This window comes from Protopterus annectens, chromosome 3.part0 (assembly GCF_019279795.1).
Source record: "Protopterus annectens isolate FY-2018-M chromosome 3.part0, PAN1.0, whole genome shotgun sequence".
Classification (NCBI taxonomy): domain Eukaryota; kingdom Metazoa; phylum Chordata; order Ceratodontiformes; family Protopteridae; genus Protopterus; species Protopterus annectens.
The window spans coordinates 679,393,870-679,415,483 of NC_056731.1; the positions used below are offsets into that span (position 1 = coordinate 679,393,870).

A 21,614-nucleotide genomic window follows, 5' to 3' on the forward strand; every position below is an offset into this window, starting at 1 on the left:
GTATTTATTTACTTATTCCCCCACCCTGTTAACCTTTGTTTTCTAAGAGCACAAGTTAGCGAAGGGAAAGAAAAAGACATACGTGCCTGTGCTGTTCCTTCAGACACTTGTCTTAGATGATTGTATTTATTTATTTATTCCCCTGTCACTAACCATGGCTTTCTCAGAACCTTGACTAGCAAGGGAGAAGGAAAAGATTAGTCCTTTTATGTTATTTATGTGTTTATGTATTTATTTATTTTATTTGACATTTGTATACCAGGATAGTCTGACTGGGTCAGCAGAACCTGTTTTCAGTGGAGGTCTGGGAAGAAAAGCTCCAAATATAGATTTATCTAAAAGTAGTAACATAAATACTCAATGCATTACAGTTTCATCACATAAGTTCAAATAAGGGTAGACATATATTACAGTTCCACAAAGACAGCACATCGTTATATATAAACAAGAGTGAAAAAAGCTTGTTACAAATGATGACTGTTAGCAGAGTAAGGGTGAAGTCTAAGAATGCGTTAGTGTCAAGATAAAAAACAAGTTAGTATCAAGTTGTAGAGGACGAAACAGTTGAGGGAGCTCAGCATTACAGATATAGAAAAGTGACATTAACCTGGAGCAGTGCAGGTGCATAGTCATGTGTTATTTAGATACTGTTTTAACAAAGTTTTGGAGACTGCTAGGCTGGGAATTGATCTAGTAGCTAGGGTGAGAGAATTCCATACTTTTGTGAAAGAATATGAGTAGAGACACTGTCCTGTTTTTTTTTTTTTTTTTTTTGAGGGTTTAGAAATGGTTAGAAGTTTTCGTCCTCTGTTCTGTTTGGTTAAGTTCTGTTTAGATTTTTTGTTTGTTTATTTGTTTCTGTTGCTAACTGTACAAGACTCATGATTAATGAGAGAAAAGGGAATGTCAGTTCTTGGAGATGATTTCTGTTTCTGTTCTGTGATTTTGTAATACTTCATGTTTTCGTTTGGCTTTACCTGTACATTAAAATCTTGCTCTGGAATGTCAAGAGTCCAATGAGCATTGCTCATTTTCCAGCCTCATTATCTAATATATATTACAATATATCAATGTAGATTATACAAAGACCCCCATTAATATTCAAAAACGTGCACGCTGATTGGTCAGCATGCACGTTGTAAATCCGAGTTATAGTAATGGAAAAAGGTCCGGTCGCCCAGACTTTTTCCATTACTGTAACTCTTACAGCAACACTGTCTTGATATGTTAAACGAGTTTAACATAGCGAGACAGCTTTAAAAAAAGCAACAGAGATTCTCCATTGCTTTTTTTTAAAGCTGTCTCGCTATGTTAAACCCATTTAACATAGCGAAACAGTCTGTAAAAAGCAATGGAGATCTTGCTCTCTACGTTGCTTTTTCAAAAAATCTCGCTATGTTAAATGGGTTTAATATGAGACAGCTTTAAAATAAGCAACAGAGATTCTCTGTTGCTTTTTTTAAAGCTGTCTCGCTATGTTAAACCCATTTAACATAGCGAAGCAGTCTGTAAAAAGCAATGGAGATCTTGCTTTCTACGTTGCTTTTTTCAAAACTGTCTCGCTATGTTAAATGGGTTTAACATAGCGAGACAGCTTTAAAATAAGCAACGGAGATTCTCCGTTGCTTTTTTTAAAGCTGTCTCGCTATGTTAAACCCATTTAACATAGCGAAACAGTTTGTAAAAAGCAACGGAGATCTTGCTTTCTTCATTGCTTTTGCCCACAGCTCTGATGTACTGCGTAGGCATACGCATGTGCAGTACATCAGAACTGCCGCAGAATACCAGACAGCTGCAGAAGGGCAGCAAGGAGGCATTATACAATGCCGTTATTTAAGAAAAGTAATTATTTTTTTCTTAAATAATGTCATTGTATAATAGCAATAACCCACGCCTGGGTGTGGGTAATGCTGGATTTACCCACGGTTGGCTTTGTTTGGCCACCGGGCCGCCTCATGACCAAACCACACCAACCGTGGGTAAATCCAGCATTACCCACACCCAGGCATGGGTTATTGCTATAATACATAATAATTGGATAGAAAAAATATATAGGCATGTTTGAGCAGCATACTGAAGTATTTTCTAAATGACAAAAAAAAATCAGATTACGTACTACAGAATGCAGACATTAAGTACTAAAAGCTTGCTGTAAGGAAATGGTGCAGATAGTGGCATATTAAACAGTAGATAGTAGAAAAGAAAGATCATAGGAAGGATGATAAGAAAATGAAGGAGTGAAATAGAAAAGCAATGGGGCAGGATTAGGAGAAAAACAAAAGTAGAAAGGTACTAGGGCATGATAAGGAGAAAACAAAACTGTTAGAAATTACAAGTAATAAATACATATAAATGACGGAATGTTGAGATTTTGTACACAGGAAAATAAAATGACCCAGTGATGAGGTAGCGTGAAAGGATTATGTGATAGTTTCTCTGCATATACTAAACCAATGTGTGAACAAGAAGGACATTAGCCGTTTATTTTTTTTAATGGACTGGTGTGTTAAGTTAGTCAAACTGGGAGCATAGCATAATCCATAAGGTTCAATTCTGTGCCCTAGATTAGTGTCACTGCGTATTAATGATCTACCCTGGGATCTGTTTAAGATTAACTATATAATGTATGCAGATAGCATTGTCATGACCTAGTCTAACAAAAAGTTATCCATTCTGAATGTGACAAAAGGAGGTACTGCCAGCATAGCTAGCTGGAATTTTGTAAATAATTATGTCATTATGTCATATTTCATTTGTGAATATCAAACTAATCTATACAAATGCCTGTGTTACAAATGTATTAGAACTGAATGTCATGTGTATATCAAACTGCTCTGTACAGATGTTTGTGTTGCAAAGGTATCTGTAAAGTGCTTGTGCTTATAATGTACTCACAGTAAGCCCTACTGGAAGATAACAGAAATGTACATGCACTATTGTACTGTTTAAATGTATATGTTAACAGAGGAAACCAGAGGGTTAACTTCAGTCCAACAAACTTTGGAAAAATATCTGAAGTTAAATTACTTTATAGACTAGGATATAAGTATGCTTCAATGTAGCTAGTGACACAAACTCTGTACTAGGAAGCTTTTTGTATTGTCTTTGGGGTGAACTAATTGCTACTTTGGAAGCATGAAGGAATGCAATTGTTTTATGACTTCTAGCACCTGCCAAAAATCTGAGCAGAAGCCCTTGTATGAATATTTTTACAGCTAGATGCTAAATACTGCCAGCTGCCAGCAATGGTGGTTTGCATGAGAACTAGAAGTCAGGTGACCAGAAAGTATGTCATTCTGCAAGTTATCCCAGCAGTAATATTTTAGATGTTATTTTGAGAAGTCTCTCAGTGAGACAGGGCATTCTGCATTCTGTCTTGGACCTGACAAGAACAAGAACCATTCACCACATCTGCCTTGCTCTAATTAAGTAACTAGGGAATACTATCATTCTCTTAGATATAGTCAGGAATATAGCAAAGTTTAGTTTAGATTTTGTTTTAGTTTAATTGTGTGAGCCTGTACTGCAATGGTATTTCAAATATTCCCTGTCATTTTGAACTCTGATGTCACTGTGAATATATATTTAGTATTGTCTTGCTCTTTTATTATTTATTATTAAATATATTTAAACCTTTCATTGTGGCTGATCTGTGTACAGATATTTATGTTTTGAGAGTACTTGCATATTTATCTGGTGACACTGTGTGGGCCACTCCTAATAACCTTGCTCTTGGTCAAACTACCATTTGTATTAGTGTTAATATTACACAGTGAGATTGGACACCCTTTGCTGAGGGCCTTATAGTAGCTCATAAGGAGTGACTGGTGGCAGTAGTAACTACCTTATACTATGGGCAAAAGGGGGCATAACTAGTAAAGCTGTGACAGCGTTTCCCAGTTGTGTATTCAAGTAAATCAAACCTCAAAGAGTGTGTGTGTCAGCCACTTGGGCAGGGACATGAAGCACTGGTTGGACAAGACAGGGTGCTGGAGGTCTTGGCTTGGTCACTCAGCTGAGATCTCAACTTTATAGCTGTGCCAGTGGGGAGTCTTATTGGGGATATGGAGAAAGAGAGAGAAACCAGCCCCAAACTGACTGTGGTCTCTGTGTGCTCTTAAGGAAAACTGCACTTGATGCAGACAGCTGCATCTGTAAATGCTGTGTGTGTGTACCTGTTATCCTCTCAGTGAACGTCTCCCCCACAGGTGACAGTGGTGAGGACTGAGGCACTTTGATTAATGGTCCAGTGGAGGGTCATCACGTATTAATTGGCTGGCAGTGGTGGGATTACCACATCACGCACTGAGATTCAGTGTTGTGGATATTGAACTCTGTAAAGGCTGTAAACAGTGGTCACTAAAGAATGCGTCTGTACTCTCAAGGATCCACTTGGTAGACACTCAGACTTTCATATCACAATAGTTTTATTTATCTTTTGTTAGCTTAGTTAGTCATGGAGAGCAGGCAAGGATCTCAGCAGAGGATTATGGCAAGCTGACAAGGAGCCAATTGTCTGAAATGTGCCAAGCCAAAGGACTGGTGCATGCCAACCTGACTAAAATGGAAATGATTGCAGCCTTAATCACAGCTGCATCACAGACCAGCAACCAGGAAGACAACCAGATTGGCCTTGGAGATGTGCAGCTCTCAGAAAATGGACAGTTCACCTTTTCCGCAGAGGATTTAAAAAACCTATCAGGAGTTAAAGAGACATGAAATGGAAGCCAAATATTTGGAACTAGAATCAGCAGAGAGACTACAGCAGGAGAAACAAATGGAATTATAATCAGCAGAGAGACTGAGATGTCTGGAGACTGAAGAAAATGAGAGGCAAAGGCAACATAAAAAGGAGATGCTGACTCTTTGCCAAAGTCATGGAGGTAATGGGGAAGACAATAACCAGACCCCAGAAGCAATAAAGGTCAGTAAATTTCTTCCACAATTTACAGAGAATGATAGTTTTATTCATATCTTTGACAGGGTATTTAAACAGTATAATATTGACCAAGGGCTCTGGGTACGGTTCCTGACCCCCTTACTCCATTTTAAAGACGTAACTACTGTTTCTGAATTGTCTGATACTGATTGCTTAACTTATAATACAGTTAAAATTGCTTATTAGAGTACTTTAAGTTAACACCTGAAGCTTATAAAAAAGGTTTCTTGAGCACAGACACAAGGCAGATAAAAGTATGTGTGATTATATTGCTGAGTTAAGCATTTATTTTCATAGGTGGGTGTGTCAGTGTCAGGTCACCACTTTTGAAGGGCTGTCAGACCTTTTGGTGAGGGAAAAAGCCCTTAGCACTTTGCCTGAGGACATCAGAATCTGGTTAGCAGATAGAAAATGCAACACTGCAGATGAGTTATGGAAAAAAGGAGATGTATACTTAGCAAACAGGGCATCACTGCACAGGAAAGGGATATCCAGTGCTGCACATGGGTATAAGGGAACCCATGGTGGGCAGCCTAATCTGCCTCAACAGAGTCTGTCAATAACAGGGGAAGTCACTTGTTCGGGTACATGGCCAGGATCAAGGGTTAAATGTTTTAAATCTAACCACTGGGGCCATGTAGCATATAGATGTCCATGGAGGCAAAGTGGGAACAAAGAAAAGGGAGCCAGTAAGTGGGAATGACAAAATGACAGCAGTAAGTTGTCTGGAGACAACAAGGGTACCAAACTACCACAAGAGGTTATATCCTATCTTAGTAGATGGGAGACAGGCCACTGTTAAGAGAGACACAGCCTCTGACCTAACCATTGTGAAGCCTCCAATGGTTAAAGAGGAGCACTATTTGCTTGGGGAGTCTACTCCAGTCAGAGCTTTAGGAGGGACCCCATTCCAAATACCCTTGGCTAGGGTTCATCTTGACTGGGAGTTTGGAAAAGGAAGCAAGCATGCAGGTGTGTTTGAGGATATCCCTGTAATTGTCCTAATAGGGAATGATTTTGATAATGCAGTACCTTGTTCGCATGCAGTTACATGCAGTCAGGCTTGGAGACAGACATGTGGGTCTGGTAGCCTGGGGAGGACCCAGACAGACCACATACTTGAAGCCAGGACTGCTGAGGTGGTTACTTCAGAGAGGGAGCTACCATTTAGCAATGAGAATGAAGGTGAGCCACAGCTGCTGGTGGGTACTGATGTTCCCTTGGACAGAGTGACTGCCAGGACAGAGGTGAGTAGGAGTACCAGGGTGACAGTGAGGGACTGCTGTCAGAGGATACCAGACTTCCTGTGGAAGGGGAGCTTGGAAGGGTTACAAAGAGAGAGTTGAGACAGGTCATCTCTCAGACCCCACATTACAAGGCTTGAGGGAGGTAGCTAGAGAGGCACCTGATTCTCAAGGAAAGGGGGAATCTGTATACTGGGACAAAAGGTTACTGTTATAGAGAGTAGACCCTGAGGGAGGGCTAGAGGGTGAGAGAATACAGCAGTTAGTAGTGCCCACAGCCTACCAGCTGGCACTTCTAGCCATAGCCCATAACATTCCCTTTGCAGGTCCTATGGACATAAAGCATACATGATACTGTGTTCATTCAACTGGCTTAGAATAAAATAGTTATATTCCTTCATCTAGCTAGCAAACAAGGTCATCTCTGTGCTACTCTCAGCTCGATGAGCTGGCTACCTGTTATGGATAGAGCGACTTACAGCTCTATGTACATGTACAAAGTATTAAATGATGGCTACTGTCCACCACTCTTCAGCAGGCTGCAGTTTAGAAACAATACAGCTAATCATTTATACAGCATTTATACTTTCAATAATCACATTACAAAATATAACATTTGATGAGATTTGTAATGTATTTTTTTGATGCTCCTCATAGCCAGCTACTGTGCTTGTACAGTGGTCTGGCAAGAAAGAGTACCAGAAGCTACCACTGGTGGTAAGTTGCCTATGTTATACTGTCACACTTTGTTGCTAACTTTGTGGTTAAGTCTTAAATTTTATTCATTGGCTTCTGTGGAGCATGCATGCTCTTCCCAGCCAAATGGTTTGACTTTTTATATATATATATATATATATATATATATATATATATATATATATATAGATTCACTTTATAACCTCGAAATGCTGAAATATCGAATTTCAGTATCTCGAGACTATAAAACCGAATCCACGAAACACCGACAAACAAAAACCGCGAAACCACATAACTGAAAACACCGCACACACTACACTAAACATACAACACAACACCCACATCAGAACATAAACAAAAAAACAACACACATACACAACTCACACACACATAAGAAGGGGGGCAAGCCCCCATGCGCTCCCCACCCCCCCTACTTATATATACTAACTCCGAGATCGCACAAACACAACACAAAAGCTCACTCACACACGCACATTCTCCAATCCCTCACACACACTCTAACTCCCACTCAAAACCCTTACAAAACACTCACTTACCTGACATAACACCTACATCCAAACACGGCACCGCACCAACAAAACACAAACCCGGACATTACATAGCGCAACTTCATAACCGCAAATTCGACATATTTTTGACATACGTCAAATTCGCGATTATGAACATTCGCTATTTTTAACATTCGACTTTATAGCTTTGAGATACTGAAATTCGACATTTCAGTATTTCGATGTTATAAAGTGAACCTATATATATATATATATATATATATATATATATATATATATATATATGGATCCCATTCTAATTGCCGAAATTACATTTTGCTGAGACCAGTTCTCTTAAGTTACAGTAGTTCAAAATGCCACTTTGCCGAATTTCATTTCTGCGAAATTTCTGCTTCCAGGCTGTCTAGTGCACCATACAAGTTAAGCATGTAGGTCTACAGCTGTGTACGTTGTGGAAAGCAAAAAGTATACAGCACTCCTATACTGTAAACGGAGATCATACTGCAATATGGATGGGCAAATATAGTCTTGTTGTTACTGCAGTGCGATCTTGGAGTTGGTATATATAATTTGCAAGGGGTGAAGAGGAGTTTTCCCCCCTACAAAAATTAGGGAAAAATTGAAGGATATGTTTTAGAGTGCATTGTTGGTATTAGTGATTGACTTTTCGGTATTTTGTCTTTTGGCAAAGTGACGTTTCGGACTCCTGTAACTTCGGAGGACTGGTCTCAGCAAAGTGTATTTCGGAGTAATGTAATTTTGGCAATTAGAATGGGATCCATATAGATATATGGCCACACACCAAAACACCTACAACGCAAACCGATGTAAAAAACATAACAAAATAGCACCACGCTAACGGCGGTACATCACATACACAAATAACCACGCACACACACACAACACACTACACACAAACAACTACACACATCCCCATCCAAAACACACAACACAAAAACACACAATTAAATACCTCGCACACACACAACACCTCACAACCTAAAAACCCAAACCCTAACCCAAACCCTAACCTAACCATTTACACTACCACAGCTCCTAACCCCCCTCTCCTTCCTAACCCTAAAAGACACTCACACGCCCTCCTACTTCCACCACCCTACCGTCCCTCTAACCCTAACTCACTTATTACCACTACCGTAAACACATTCACTACATAACTCACCATACACATTCACTACCCTAACCAAACACATACCCCCCCTATCACACTTACCTTACTTGCACTTTAGCGTGCGTTCACCACGCATAATATATATATATATATATATATATATATATATATATATATATACATATACATATATATATATATATATATATGTCAGGTAGAACCATATATATATATATATACACACACACACACACACACACACACACACACACACACACACAAACACTTGTATGTGAATGTTTTTTTTCCTTTTTTTTAATTTTACCAAATGTTTAGGGTTTCTAACATTTTCACAGGAATAGACCCCATTTCTGAGTCAGGATACGATTAATGTTCATGAAGTTTGTATTGCTTCACCCTTTGATGGTTGCCAAAAGTGCTTTTCTCAGCAATCACAATGTACTTAGAACTACCTCTTTCTGCAGTTCATATGAGGTTACATGTATATGAAGCATTTTTAAGCTCACATGAAAATTATTTTTATTAGCCAGGTAGATCCTTCTACTACTGGAACTGTCTAGGTATCTTTATTCCATACCTCTCAAATTTTTGCTTGCCTATGCTGACATTTTATGACTTTAAACTTCTCAGCACGCAGTGCACTATAATCAGTAGTAGGTGTCGCTATCTGAGAGATTAAGAAAGATTCATCATATCACACCTATACTAGGGAATATTGGGGAAGCAAATAACATTGAGGGAGCACCCATTACTTTAGCCGGACTCTATGCCAACAATAAACATAAAATGAGTTCCACTTCCAGTTACTCCCTAGATAGTACTATTATTAAAGTTACGTTAAATAAAAATTGGCCTACTATAACTGAGAATAATGATCTGAGTATGAAATTAGGTGATTAACCCATAATTACATATAGAAAGAGCTTGAGTTTCATGTCACTAGTTGAGAATGTGTACAAGAAATGTACAAGACAATGAGTTAAGCATGAGAATGTGCAGCACACATTACTATTGTAAATGCATGTTTTTGCTTAGTAGGTTCAAAATCAACGGGCATTGCTTTACAGTAAAAAATATATATAATTGCACGACTAGATAGTATATTACTTTGATCTTTGCCAAGATGTACGAGTCTTTACATAGAACACCTATATCAAATTAAGAAACGAAACAACATGAAGGAAGGAAGGAAGCACGTTTCACTTTATCCTGATCATTCTTTTAAGTGTGTTATAATGGATCAAGTAAATATGAGCCCAAGAGGATGTCCTTGGGGATTATTGTGTGACAAACAAGAGTTAAAGTGACAGATGCTTCTAAATGCGAACACTCTACCTGGATTAAATGAAATGACTTCCGTAGCTTGTCTTTTAAAACAGAAAGCATATTGCAAATAAATTATAATTTATTACATATTTGTTGCTTCCCATTTGAAACATTCAACAGAAAGGATTATGCATCATAGATGAGTTGAGTATGTTCATCTTTCTTTACATTAGTTATGTCTATATTCATACATTTTTTTAGATGTTAAGAAAATTCATGACTGTGTTTTTAAATATTATGCTTTTTAGATGCCATGGGAGTTTTATAGCTTTATAAGCAGTTAATAGTAATTATTCTTTATCTGATGAAGTCTTGGCAGCTAGTAACACAAAAGTGCTTATCCTTTTAAATTGTTTATAATAAAATTTGTCATGAAGTACATGGTCTTCGTGGTGAAGGAACTAACTACTTTGTAGATGTCCAGCTCATTAATGTTTTGTCCACTTTTCTTTCACTACCACATTTTGCTTACTGTGTGTGTGTGTGTGTGTGTGTGTGTGTGTGTGTGTGTGTGTGTGTGTGTGTGTGTGTGTGTGTGTGTCCGCACATGCATGCATATTGGCTGATTCTGCATATCTGACAGTCCTAATTTTTACTAGAGGAAAAATTCTGAGTTATGGGCAATAGTATTTTCTGATGGCTATGTCATTTATCTCATACAATTGAATGTTTTGTGTTTTGACATTCAGAATTCCTCTGCAGTTCCATGCTAACATAGAATTAACACATTTAGCATTTTTAATGCTATAGTTTCATTAACTTATGGTTCAGCTTTTCCTTTAATGAGATGCTTTTAGTGTGTCCAGAAAAATGTTTTATCATGAAATTAATACAGATAAAATACGTAAATGATTTTTGTCCCTTTTACATACTTGTTTTAGGCGTCTAATGAAAACAAAGGCATAACTACTTTTATAAGTTATGAATAAAGTATTTAAAAATGTATTTGACATTACCTTGGATTAGTGCAGTGCCGTTCTTGGTAAGTAACCCCTCCCCCACATGTCCGTGAACAAGATGACCAAGAGGACCAACCAGACCATTGCCCATGTACCGGTTTTGGACCATCATCGCCATATTTTACACACTGTCCCCGACGACACCACTGCAGAAAATAGAAAAGAAATATCAGTTACATGATACAGGATCACAGTGCTCATAATAAGTACAATCACTAATTCATACCGATTAAAAGGAATTCATCAAGCAGACTGAGATTTTATTGCATGCCAAAAAAATGCATAGAAAGGGCAATAGTATTAAAGGAATAAGACATGACATGGCAGGTGTTATAATTATTCCAGGAATGCTGTGACATGTAGGGTAGGTCAGTTGCATTACTTACTGCAAATATAAACAGTCTTTAATCTTAAATGATTTTTGTACACAATAATGGTCTCTGTCCATTTTTTACATTTTGGTTAATAGTATTATATTTAAAACATTATAAGCAGGTAAGAAATGTAGATGTCAATGGTTTACTCAGCTTAACTATTTCATGCATTATGCAAAGTAACACAGTTATCTCCATTTGTGTCAAGGACGCCTCACTAAAATGGAATGTCTGGGCTTGTGCTCAGGACCTTTGAAATGTTCCTGTTATTTGGAGTAGACTCTATTTCATGATTACAGTACAGTGATGATTAGTGAGTACAAGCAAAATGTGAATGTAACAGTGCTTATGTCTGCAGTGTCAGAATATCACCCTGAAGACACTTACCTACTGGTGCCTCTGCCTGTGATATCAGGACATGCATATTTATATGTTTATACATGATTATGACAACTTGGTCCTGAGGAAATGAATGAGCTTACTATGTAATGACGTCAGTACACAGTCCTCAGGACACGCCTATTCCTATAACTTTTATGTCCGAACATGCCCCTGAGGACTTGAACATGTACTGTTTACACCTGTAATATCAGAACATGTTCCTGTAACATACAGACCCTGGTGCTCAGGCCTTTGATGTCCAAACATGGTCTTGATGATATGCATGTGCACATATTTATGCCTGTATGCAACAAAATGATCTTAAAAACATGCTTCTGCACATATTTATGCCTGTGATATATCAGAACATGGTTCTGAGGACATGCATATGCATATGGTTATGCATGTGAAGTCAGAACATGGTTCTGAGGTCCTGCATATGCATATGGTTATGCATGTGATGTCAGAACATGGTTCTGAGGACATGCATATGCATATGGTTATACTTGTGATGTCAGAACATGGTTGAGAGGACATGCATATGCATATGGCTATACATGTGATGTCAGAACATGGTTCTGAGGACAGGCATATGCATATGGTTATGCTTATGATGTCAGAACATGGTTGAGTGGACAGGTATGTACATGTGGAAGATGAAGAAAACATGCTGATTGACATAACAATCAACAGTAGTGGCTTGGATGTGATATTTGTACTGTAAAAGGTAAAAATACATACTGTATAAGCCCACTATTGGGTTTGAGGAGTCTCAGAAACAATTCAGACATCTTTTTTGTATCACTAGGATATGTGGTAAGATTTAAGTCTATTAAAGTGTTGGATGATGAACCAGACAAGATGTTTGCGATAAGGGAGTTGTTACTGAGATATTGTATTTGTTTCTGTTAAGTTGGATGCATGTTTTATAGTTTCTGAGGAAAATGCTTATGAAGTAAGTAAAAAAGCAAGTTTTTTGGAATTGTTTTGGAAGAAGTGGTAACAACTGAAGGAAAATGAATTTGCAAATTGCTTTCAAGCTTTCTTGTTATCCCAACCAATAGGAAATGAGTGACAATGATAAATACAAAATGAAGAGTAGATGTGAATGAGGTAATACTACAGTTTTATAATCACTGCATGGTTCTCAGAGACAGAGACAGTAATGAAAGTATTTGGGAACTGGGAGTATGCCTGATATCTAAATGCAAAATTATTGATGAAATAAGTTGGGGATGGGAGGTTGCTATAATGGTTAATGTGTTAACCGCACAGATACAATGTACAAGGCTTGATTCCCACCTTTGAAACAGACATTGGCTAGGATTAAAATGGTGCACAACTGCATTTAGCCTATTACAAACCTATGAACCGATGAAATACTAGCAACCATTGCATTTACCTGGGCTACTTTTGTAGGATACAACATAGCGCAAGTATTTTGCAAGGGACAAATCCGAAAATGTTGTAAACCTGGTTCACAAAATCGTTTTAGATACAACTGTCATAATGGAGCACCAAAGAAATGTAATGTAACTTTTGTACATATAGCTATAAAAACTGCAACAAAACAGAATGAAGTAAAATAAAAACAATATAATGAGGAAAACAACTGAAGATTATGGCAAGAGATATAAAGGAAATTTGACAGAAAAAGCAACACAGAAAGAGAAAAAGGAAAGGTTGAAAATGGAGAAACGGGATCTTTTTTATGAACAGAAAGGTGATGAAAAGTAATGCAGATAAAGGAATAAAATACAGAATAAGAGAAGGAAGAACTAGTAGAAGAGATGGTTCAATTCCACAGTAAGAAATCCCATAAAAGGAAGTGGTATTGGTTACAGGAGGGAAATGGCTTTAAAGAATACAGGAAGAAAACCTGTAAAAAGAAGTGGTAGGTGGTTACAGGAGGGAAATGGCTTTAAAGAATACAAAAAGAAAACCCGTAAAAAGGAAATGGTAGGTGGTTACAGGAGGGAAATGGTTTTAAAGAATACAAAAAGAAAACCCGTAAAAGGAAGTGGTAGGCTGGTACAGGAGGGAAACGGCTTTAAAGAATGCAGAAAGAAAACCCGTAAAAGGAAATGGTAGGCTGTTACAGGAGGGAAATGGCTTTAAAGAATACAGGAAGAAAACCTGTAAAAGGAAGTGGTAGGTGGTTACAGAAGGGAAATGCATTTAAAGAATACAGGAAGAAAACCCATAAAAGGAAGTGGTATGTGGTTACAGAAATGAAATGGCTTTAAAGAATACAGAAATAATATCCATAAAAGGAAGTGGTAGGTGGTTACAGAAGGGAAATGCCTTTAAAGAATACAGGAAGAAAACCCGTAAAAGGAAGTGGTAGGTGGTTACAGAAAGGAAATGGCTTTAAAGAATACAGAAATAATATCCATAAAAGGAAGTGGTAAGTGGTTACAGAAGGGAAATGCCTTTAAAGAATAAGTACCACACTTTATAACAGGGAGGTTGTGCAGAAAAATAGGAAATGGAAATGGAGCCTGAGGAAAAAAACAGAAGGCATGAGGAAAGCTTCTACTTAATGATTAATGTTACAAATAAGCACATTAACTGTTCACGAGACAAGTAGTGAGAAGAGGAAAGATGAGTCTGGAAGATTTAGAGAGAAAGGGAGATTACACTCTTGTACAAGATTTACATTTAAAAGAAGAAAAAGGATGCATCACATGTGGGGTTAGCATGCTTTGTCAGCTGCAGAGGCTTAGGAAGATAACATAGGTATTTTGGTAAAGGGAAAAGAGATGAAAATTGAATGGTGATGGGAGGTCCAACATGGGAAAAGTTTGCTTGTGTGTTGTAGAAAAGATGACAAATGAAGGAGGTTGATTAATGTATACACGGAATTTAAAAAGGTTTTGAGAGTTAGTATGGGATGGTGATTTTAAAAGGAAGTAGATACAGACAGAGAAAACAAGCTTATAGTGACAGTGTAATGGTGAGGGAATATATGCAAGATTTTCTACCACAGAATATAAAAGCTAGCAATATAATGTAGTTCACATGCATGTATGTATACTAGCAGAAGGTATATCACAGATTGTTGTTTAATATCAAAAGTGAAAGAATAAACTTAAATTACAAGTCGGAGAGTGTCTAATTCATTCCATCTAGCTATGAAATGAAAACTGTGTCTGCAATTTTGTGTTAAGTTCAGAGTGGGTGTGGAACTCTGCAAAATATGAGTTTTGGTCTTCCTTCCTATTTGAAATTTTCATGCACAGGATATCAGGGTACAGCCATAGTTTGGAGTGCACGCAGTTGGGAGATGCGAGAGTGGCATTTTTATCCTTTCCAATTGACCTTGTACTATTCTTGCACTGTGATCTACATGCATTGGAGTGATTTACTGCTAAGTGGGAAGCATTCTGAAGGAAAATTAGTAACTCCAGATCATAGGTCATGTGCCTGTCCTGGAAAAAAGTGGCTTTCTCATTGGTGCTGAAGGGAAAGCAAGTAAAATTAGTTGGAGGAATGCAAGTATCTTTGTGGTCTTGTTCCCAAGCAAATGTTGAAGGGATTGGGAGATTAACAAGGTGATAGGTATAGTAGCAGTAATACAGCATGTATTGTAACAGACTGTAGTGATGTAGGACATGACTCATGGACAAAACTCTTAATTTGCTAATCAGTCTGTGTCCCCATTATCACCTAAAGTCATGAGCTTCGGATAGTAGCTGAGAGAGTGAGATCCCAGATACAAATGGCAAAAGTTAGACTCCTTCATGTGGCAACTGTACTCACTCTGTGCAGTCATGCAAAATGGCCCTTACCTTATACAGTCATGTGTGGAGGTGGGGTGGTACTCAGACATCTTAGAAATGACTGCACTTCCCATAGGAAAAAAATCACTTCCAGAACAAACTCCCCTACCTGAATCAGTCTGTATCAAGGAAGGACTACAAGGAGCCAATTCAACAGACATGAGGAGAACCTTGACAGACTGAAAATATTGCTAAGTAACCATCACTGCCATATTCCTGATTAATATACTGGGGGAAAAAGACAGACTGAGAAGAGCCCTGAAATGAAGATGATAGGCTCCTGCCCTGAAGTGCAGGTACCCAGTAAGGCATTTGTGTTATCTGATACACAAGCAAGTTTCCTAGAAAATGACATAGTGCCTACAGTTTCCCATTGTACCAGATAAAGGATAGAGTGAAGCGAGACTATATAAAAAATTATTTTATACATGACATATTTAACCTGCTGAGGTTTACACAGGGTTTTATACCAAATGACTTTCAGGGAAAGGTGAAAGGGCAAAACAGCAGTGAATATTACAGGTTACATCTTTTCTTTCCAATGGTGGAATACTCGGTCATTCTATTTTGCATGAACTGCTGCACTTCTCTCCAGGTGACTACCTTTCAGTGAAGAAGAGTTTCTCAGCCTGTAAAATGAAGCATAGGAACAGTACAAGGCCAGCCATCATGTAGCCCATAAGATGGCTAGCTATATACACATTTAAGCAGACACACTTAAAGAGTTCTTGCCACCCTTTTCTAGAACGTAATAGTTCTCACCTCCAAACTCGAACAGTGCTATATATGACAATACTGCTATAAATTTGTGTTTACCCATCTAATCATGAAGACCAGCCTTACAGGTAGCTAAAGTAATACTTAGATCTGTATTGGCAGCTTATTCCAAAGGCTAGGAATATGTTGGGCTAGGAACCTATTTTTCTAGTGAATCTTATGTATTTATTGGCATAGATTTAGATACTAATGCATGTGTTTGTAAACTGATTGGTTTTGCAAAAAAAAAAAAAAAAAAGGTAATTAAATAAGAGTGTGTCTTTCCTGGCACAAAATGTGACACACAGGTCATATTTAAGGCCCTTAATATTCTTGGCTAGAAATCGTTGGGCTTTTCCAGCAGAGCAATATAGCTGGATTTGTAGCAACCAAAAGGGAATCGTATCCAATGATGGCTCTAACAAGAGAAGATACAGTGGTAGGATAATTACATTGGATCATGACTTCCCACTCTGAAGGGGATTAAGAAGTGTGGTGACAAACTTTAGCGAATTCCCTTGAACTAAACTTTCCTTTGCGTATTGTGGCAATGTCCCATTAGACTGTCTAGAGAAGAATGGTCTTCCACACTGTCTAGTAACCTGCCACTTACTATCTCCTCTGTCACAGACAGGACAATAACTAGAGGACTAAGTTCTGCTCATGAGTAACTACAATAATCTCCCTCTGTTCACCTGTTAGTGGTGTGAATCTATACTGCACTGCTTCCATTAGCCAAACAAATGATGCTTACAGTTGGTTGTTTTCATTACTGATCTGGTTTAAGCCATTGAGATAAGTTCTCATCCTGGTTACACTGCATCTGTGATTTTTGCAAAGGATCAGCTAGACAGGAATGCCCACAGTGAACAATTCCTGCACTGTCCTCTTCAGTTTTTTTAGCTTTTCATTGGTTTCAAACTCAAATGGCAATAAATGTCAAAAAGGAGGCATTGATAAAGTTTATGTTCATGTTATCTGCCAAGTGTGTGCGTGTGTGCGTTTGTGTGTGTGTGTGTGTGTGTGTGTGTGTGTGTGTGTGTGTGTGTGTGTGTGTGAGAGTGTGCACATGCATGTGTTTTGTTTGCTTTAACAAGCTATTCTGGTGAATAGTTATAAAATACAGCTCCATTGGCCACACAACTATAGTTATTAGCGTTATAAGTAAGCATCACCATGCTGGAATTTGCATTAGACATGGGATTAACTGCAGTTTGTGCATCAAATGAGCCAGAGCTGACTACACTTATTACTAAAGGGACAAAACCAGCTGGATGAACATTGGTTAAACTTGTTCAGGAGTAGACTGCAAAGAATGGGCCTGATCCTTTGGACCGTACAATGGGATGAAACTTCACAACTGAGTAATAATCTGCAAACTAAAGGAAAGGTGTCATACAATTCTAGAATAAATTATACTTACATCAGATAAGCAACCTATGCTGTGAAAGACAGCGACAGATAAGGTTTGTGCAAGTACAGGAAATGAATCATGCTAGAGAATATCAAACCCTGATGCCTGCAGATCACTGCCAAAATGCTGCACTCCTAATTGGATTCTGATGAAATAATAACAGGGAAAACAGTGTTTTAACTGAAGAATGAGAACAATAACACACAGGATAGTTTCCTTTACTTCTGTTATAATTAGAGAAAGCTCCAATGTTTGTTTCCATTGAGATTTGAAAAGAAGTTCTTAAACCAGCACTTATTGATAAATTATGAATATATAAACTAAAATTAGACATTCCCTTACGAAAATGAAATATGTGTTTCTAGTTTTAGATTATTTAGAAATTTTAAGTAACATCTACGTCCTAGTTGTACAATTCTTTAGAACAAGGCTTTTTATAAGGTACTTTTCATAAATAATAATATTGAAGTTCCTGTACTACTTGTCTAATTCTTACCTCTTATAACACCAGGTGCCACTGTCTGCATGTCTGGAGAAAAAACAATGGAGGATACAGGGGTGTAACTTATGTCATGATCCATGCTTTTAAGGCCTGTGCAGGTGATAGCCTCAGATATTGGAATGGCCAGGGCAAGGGAGTGGCAGAAACATTAGTTTTGCCTCAAGTGCTATGTGGTTCTAGAGATTCAATTACCAGTTCCTGCTGCCATTGTACGCCTTAGTCCAAATGGAACCCTAGGCAAAGAACTCCTTGGTGCTCTCCCCCACTGCCCACTAATACCCCTGTTCTCATCCATCCTGGTTTCTACACATCTTTCAGATCACATTTTTCTTGCTTTCCTCATATTTTGCCTTATTCTTTTTCATACATTCTTAACATATCCCAGCTAGCCAAGACTGTAATGTAATAACTCTTGAGGAAATAACAAAGTCAGCTGAGGGCCTGTGGGATGCAAGGTCTCAAGAATCCATAAGATTCTAGATACTCTGAGTTGTATTTAAAGCTTTTTCTTCAACTTTTTAATCCAGTGATGGCCTGAACAAAAATAACGACTAAGGGAAAATATTCAATTTTACTCTTCAACTTTGTTTTTCCTGCATCATTTCATCACACCCACACTGGCCACAACTACACTGTAGTAATTATGGGAGAAACAACCAAATTAAACCAGGGGTGCCATGGGTTATAGATGGTCTGAGGAGAATTTTAGCATTTTTCCAGCTTTCGGATCTAATAATGGCGTGAACAAAAATCATAAGTAAGGAAAGAAGTTCAGTCTTATTTTTTCTTATGAGGAAAAATAAGTTGTGCCCAATATTAATGTTCAAAGCCGACAAAATAGTAGCTCACAATAAACTGAAAAATCAAAATGATTCCAAGGATAGATAAATCATATGTGACAACAGTGCCTGCCCTCGCCTCCCCTACACACCCCCAGGCACACACAAAAAAAATACACACTTCTGTATATCCCTTTCATGTTCAATTGGAATGAAACTGAAAGTACAGATACATACATTTTAAATGGCTGCTGTCATACGTATATACGTCATGGCCTCCTCACTCTCTGGTCTTAAAAGAGAGCCATCTTTCATGCACACCTTTGATGTCAGACTGGGATGAAAGTGAAAGGGCAAACAAAATGCAGTAACAAAATGCATCCTGTTGCTTTGCTGTCAGATGAGTATAAGCATTCCTACCCTCAAAATGCAGTTACCTGTAAATATATCTGGTGTTCTGTACAGTACTTAGGAGTATGAAAAAAGAAATATAATAGTATTATATTGCAAATTGTAGGACCTAGATAGTACACTGCCCCTAGACAAGCGTTAGTGACCTTCTCTGCACAGCACTGAGATTTGACTGGGAGGAAAGTTAAGGAAATAATAATTGTACTATCCTCAGCCCATATACACTATAATGACCTTCTGAACAGAGCTTTGAGATTTAATTGGGAGGAAAACAAAAGAAATAATGACAACACCATTCTCAGTCTCGATACACTTGGGACTTTCTATGCACATCTTTGAGGTTTGTGAGGAAAGTTAAAGTAATGATAACCACAGTGGCCGCAGCACACATTCAGGCTTTATCTGACTTCTTTGCAATGCTTGTGTGGTTTGATTGTCAGGAAAACTGCACTATTCCAAGCCTTCAGCAAAAGCTGCACCAACCTTCTATGTACACTACTGTTTCTAAACTAGATGTGGTTCAGAGCAGCGGTCACTTCTAACTGCATGTCAAAATCCACTTATACAGCCAGGATATGTAGGCCACTAGACCATTAAAAATTATGAAGATCTAGATGAATTTTATGGCTTATTTTTAAAAGAAAATGATTTGATAATCACTATTTTTTATTGTAGCACAGAAGAGTTATACATGTGCCTGCCAATACTGTGTGTCTCCATAGATAAAAATAGGTAACATTATTTTTGCATACAAAAAGACTCATACTGCCCCTGACAAGGCTTATCGATCTGAAGATGCATTGATTGTTTTACACAAGGACACAAATACTGATACGCTATCCCAAGATGCATAAGCATGGATGCAGTTTTGGCAAATTGAAGGAAGATTATTTCATCAATCACACATCTCTGAGATGTTGGAAGAAACTAGTGCACAGATAAACCTACATAGGGATGGGGGAGGGCAAGCAGTAGGAGCATTCATAGCCAAGAACACGACCATAGCCAAGCACTGTGAGACGGCCAAAGTACTCATTGTGGCACTAGTCACTTTTACACACACTCACACACACACACACACACACACACACACACACACACACACACACACACACCTGTGCATGTGCACGTACACATGTAAACTCATATACAAACACATGTGCGCGTGCACTCACACATACACACACACACACACACACACACACACACACACACCTTGCAGATATCGTCAAAGATAGGCATCTTAGGCATTGTTGTAGGAGGATAGTTGTGCACTTAGGGCAACCTTGTGGATAATTTCTAGCTGATATTTGATGTGTGCAGTTGGGCATTATCCTTAGGAAGGTAGAACATTAACTGAGTTGCTAAGGAAGAGGGTGATACACCAGCACACTGATTCCATTTCCATGTCCATCCCTGGACAGTACTAGTGCATGACAGAGAAGAAAAAATGTTTTGCACAACAAAATCCTTCCTTGGCAGTAATATGACATTGCCTCTGGAGTGTATTGATCTTTTCACCACGCCCAAATGAGCCAGATAAATTCCACGGGTGGTGTTTCACATTTGGTTGACCCAGTGAACAAGGAGAGGTTCCTGGGAGCAGTTGATGGTCAACTCTGAGTATAAGCCAAAACATATGAAAAAAGTGACATCATACATATACTGCTCCCGTTATGTAACATGTGTCAGTGTTGGTTCTTGGGTTCCATTCTTCTCACTGCTACCATTTTTTGAGGTGGAATTCGTACTGACTAGTGAAATTTTGGCCAAGACAGAGAACTTCCCCTACTCCTTTTGTTCAGTGGTATGTGATCTTTTACATCCACTTGAGCTGCCACCATCTCAGGAAGATGGGGTTTTGGTTTGAGGTATCATCTAAAGGATGGCATATTATTGCCAACAGGCATGTATTATACAGCATAGCACAGGCTAGAGACATTCACATTTCTTTCCCTGGGGCATAGTCACTGAGCCATGCAGTCAGGTGAACAACCCAATCAGCATACCAAACATGTTTTTTCCTGCCACCCATATTTGGCTGTGTGCCCAGTTATATCTTTCCTAAACAAACCACTGGGGACATCAGCTAGACATAATCACACTGAGTTGCAGCAGTTAGGTTGTATCACCTGTAAATTACAAAGAGATCATGATTTATGTACTGTGTAATTCTCGTAGACCATAAATACCGCTAACGTTGTTTACAAATTGTATGCATATGGTGCAGTACATATAAATGAACAAAATCACTATGAAATGAGATGTGGTGCAAGTACAGCAATGACCAAATGTGTGAATTAAAGATTAAATTATTGTTCAAATTATAGCTATAACTAAACAGTCATTCTGAAATAATCTTACATGT

General features: G+C 38.2%; 1 protein-coding gene across 1 annotated transcript in view; it reads right to left on the reverse strand.

Annotated features, from left to right (window-relative positions):
• Window positions 1-21,614, reverse strand: part of ADAMTS16 (ADAM metallopeptidase with thrombospondin type 1 motif 16) — a 1,625,291-nt gene that overhangs the window by 947,635 nt on the left and 656,042 nt on the right. Inside the window, exon 12 of the mRNA XM_044065078.1 lies at window positions 10,845-10,993. Coding sequence (XP_043921013.1) covers window positions 10,845-10,993 — 149 coding nt within the window. The remainder of the gene's footprint in view (window positions 1-10,844; window positions 10,994-21,614) is intronic.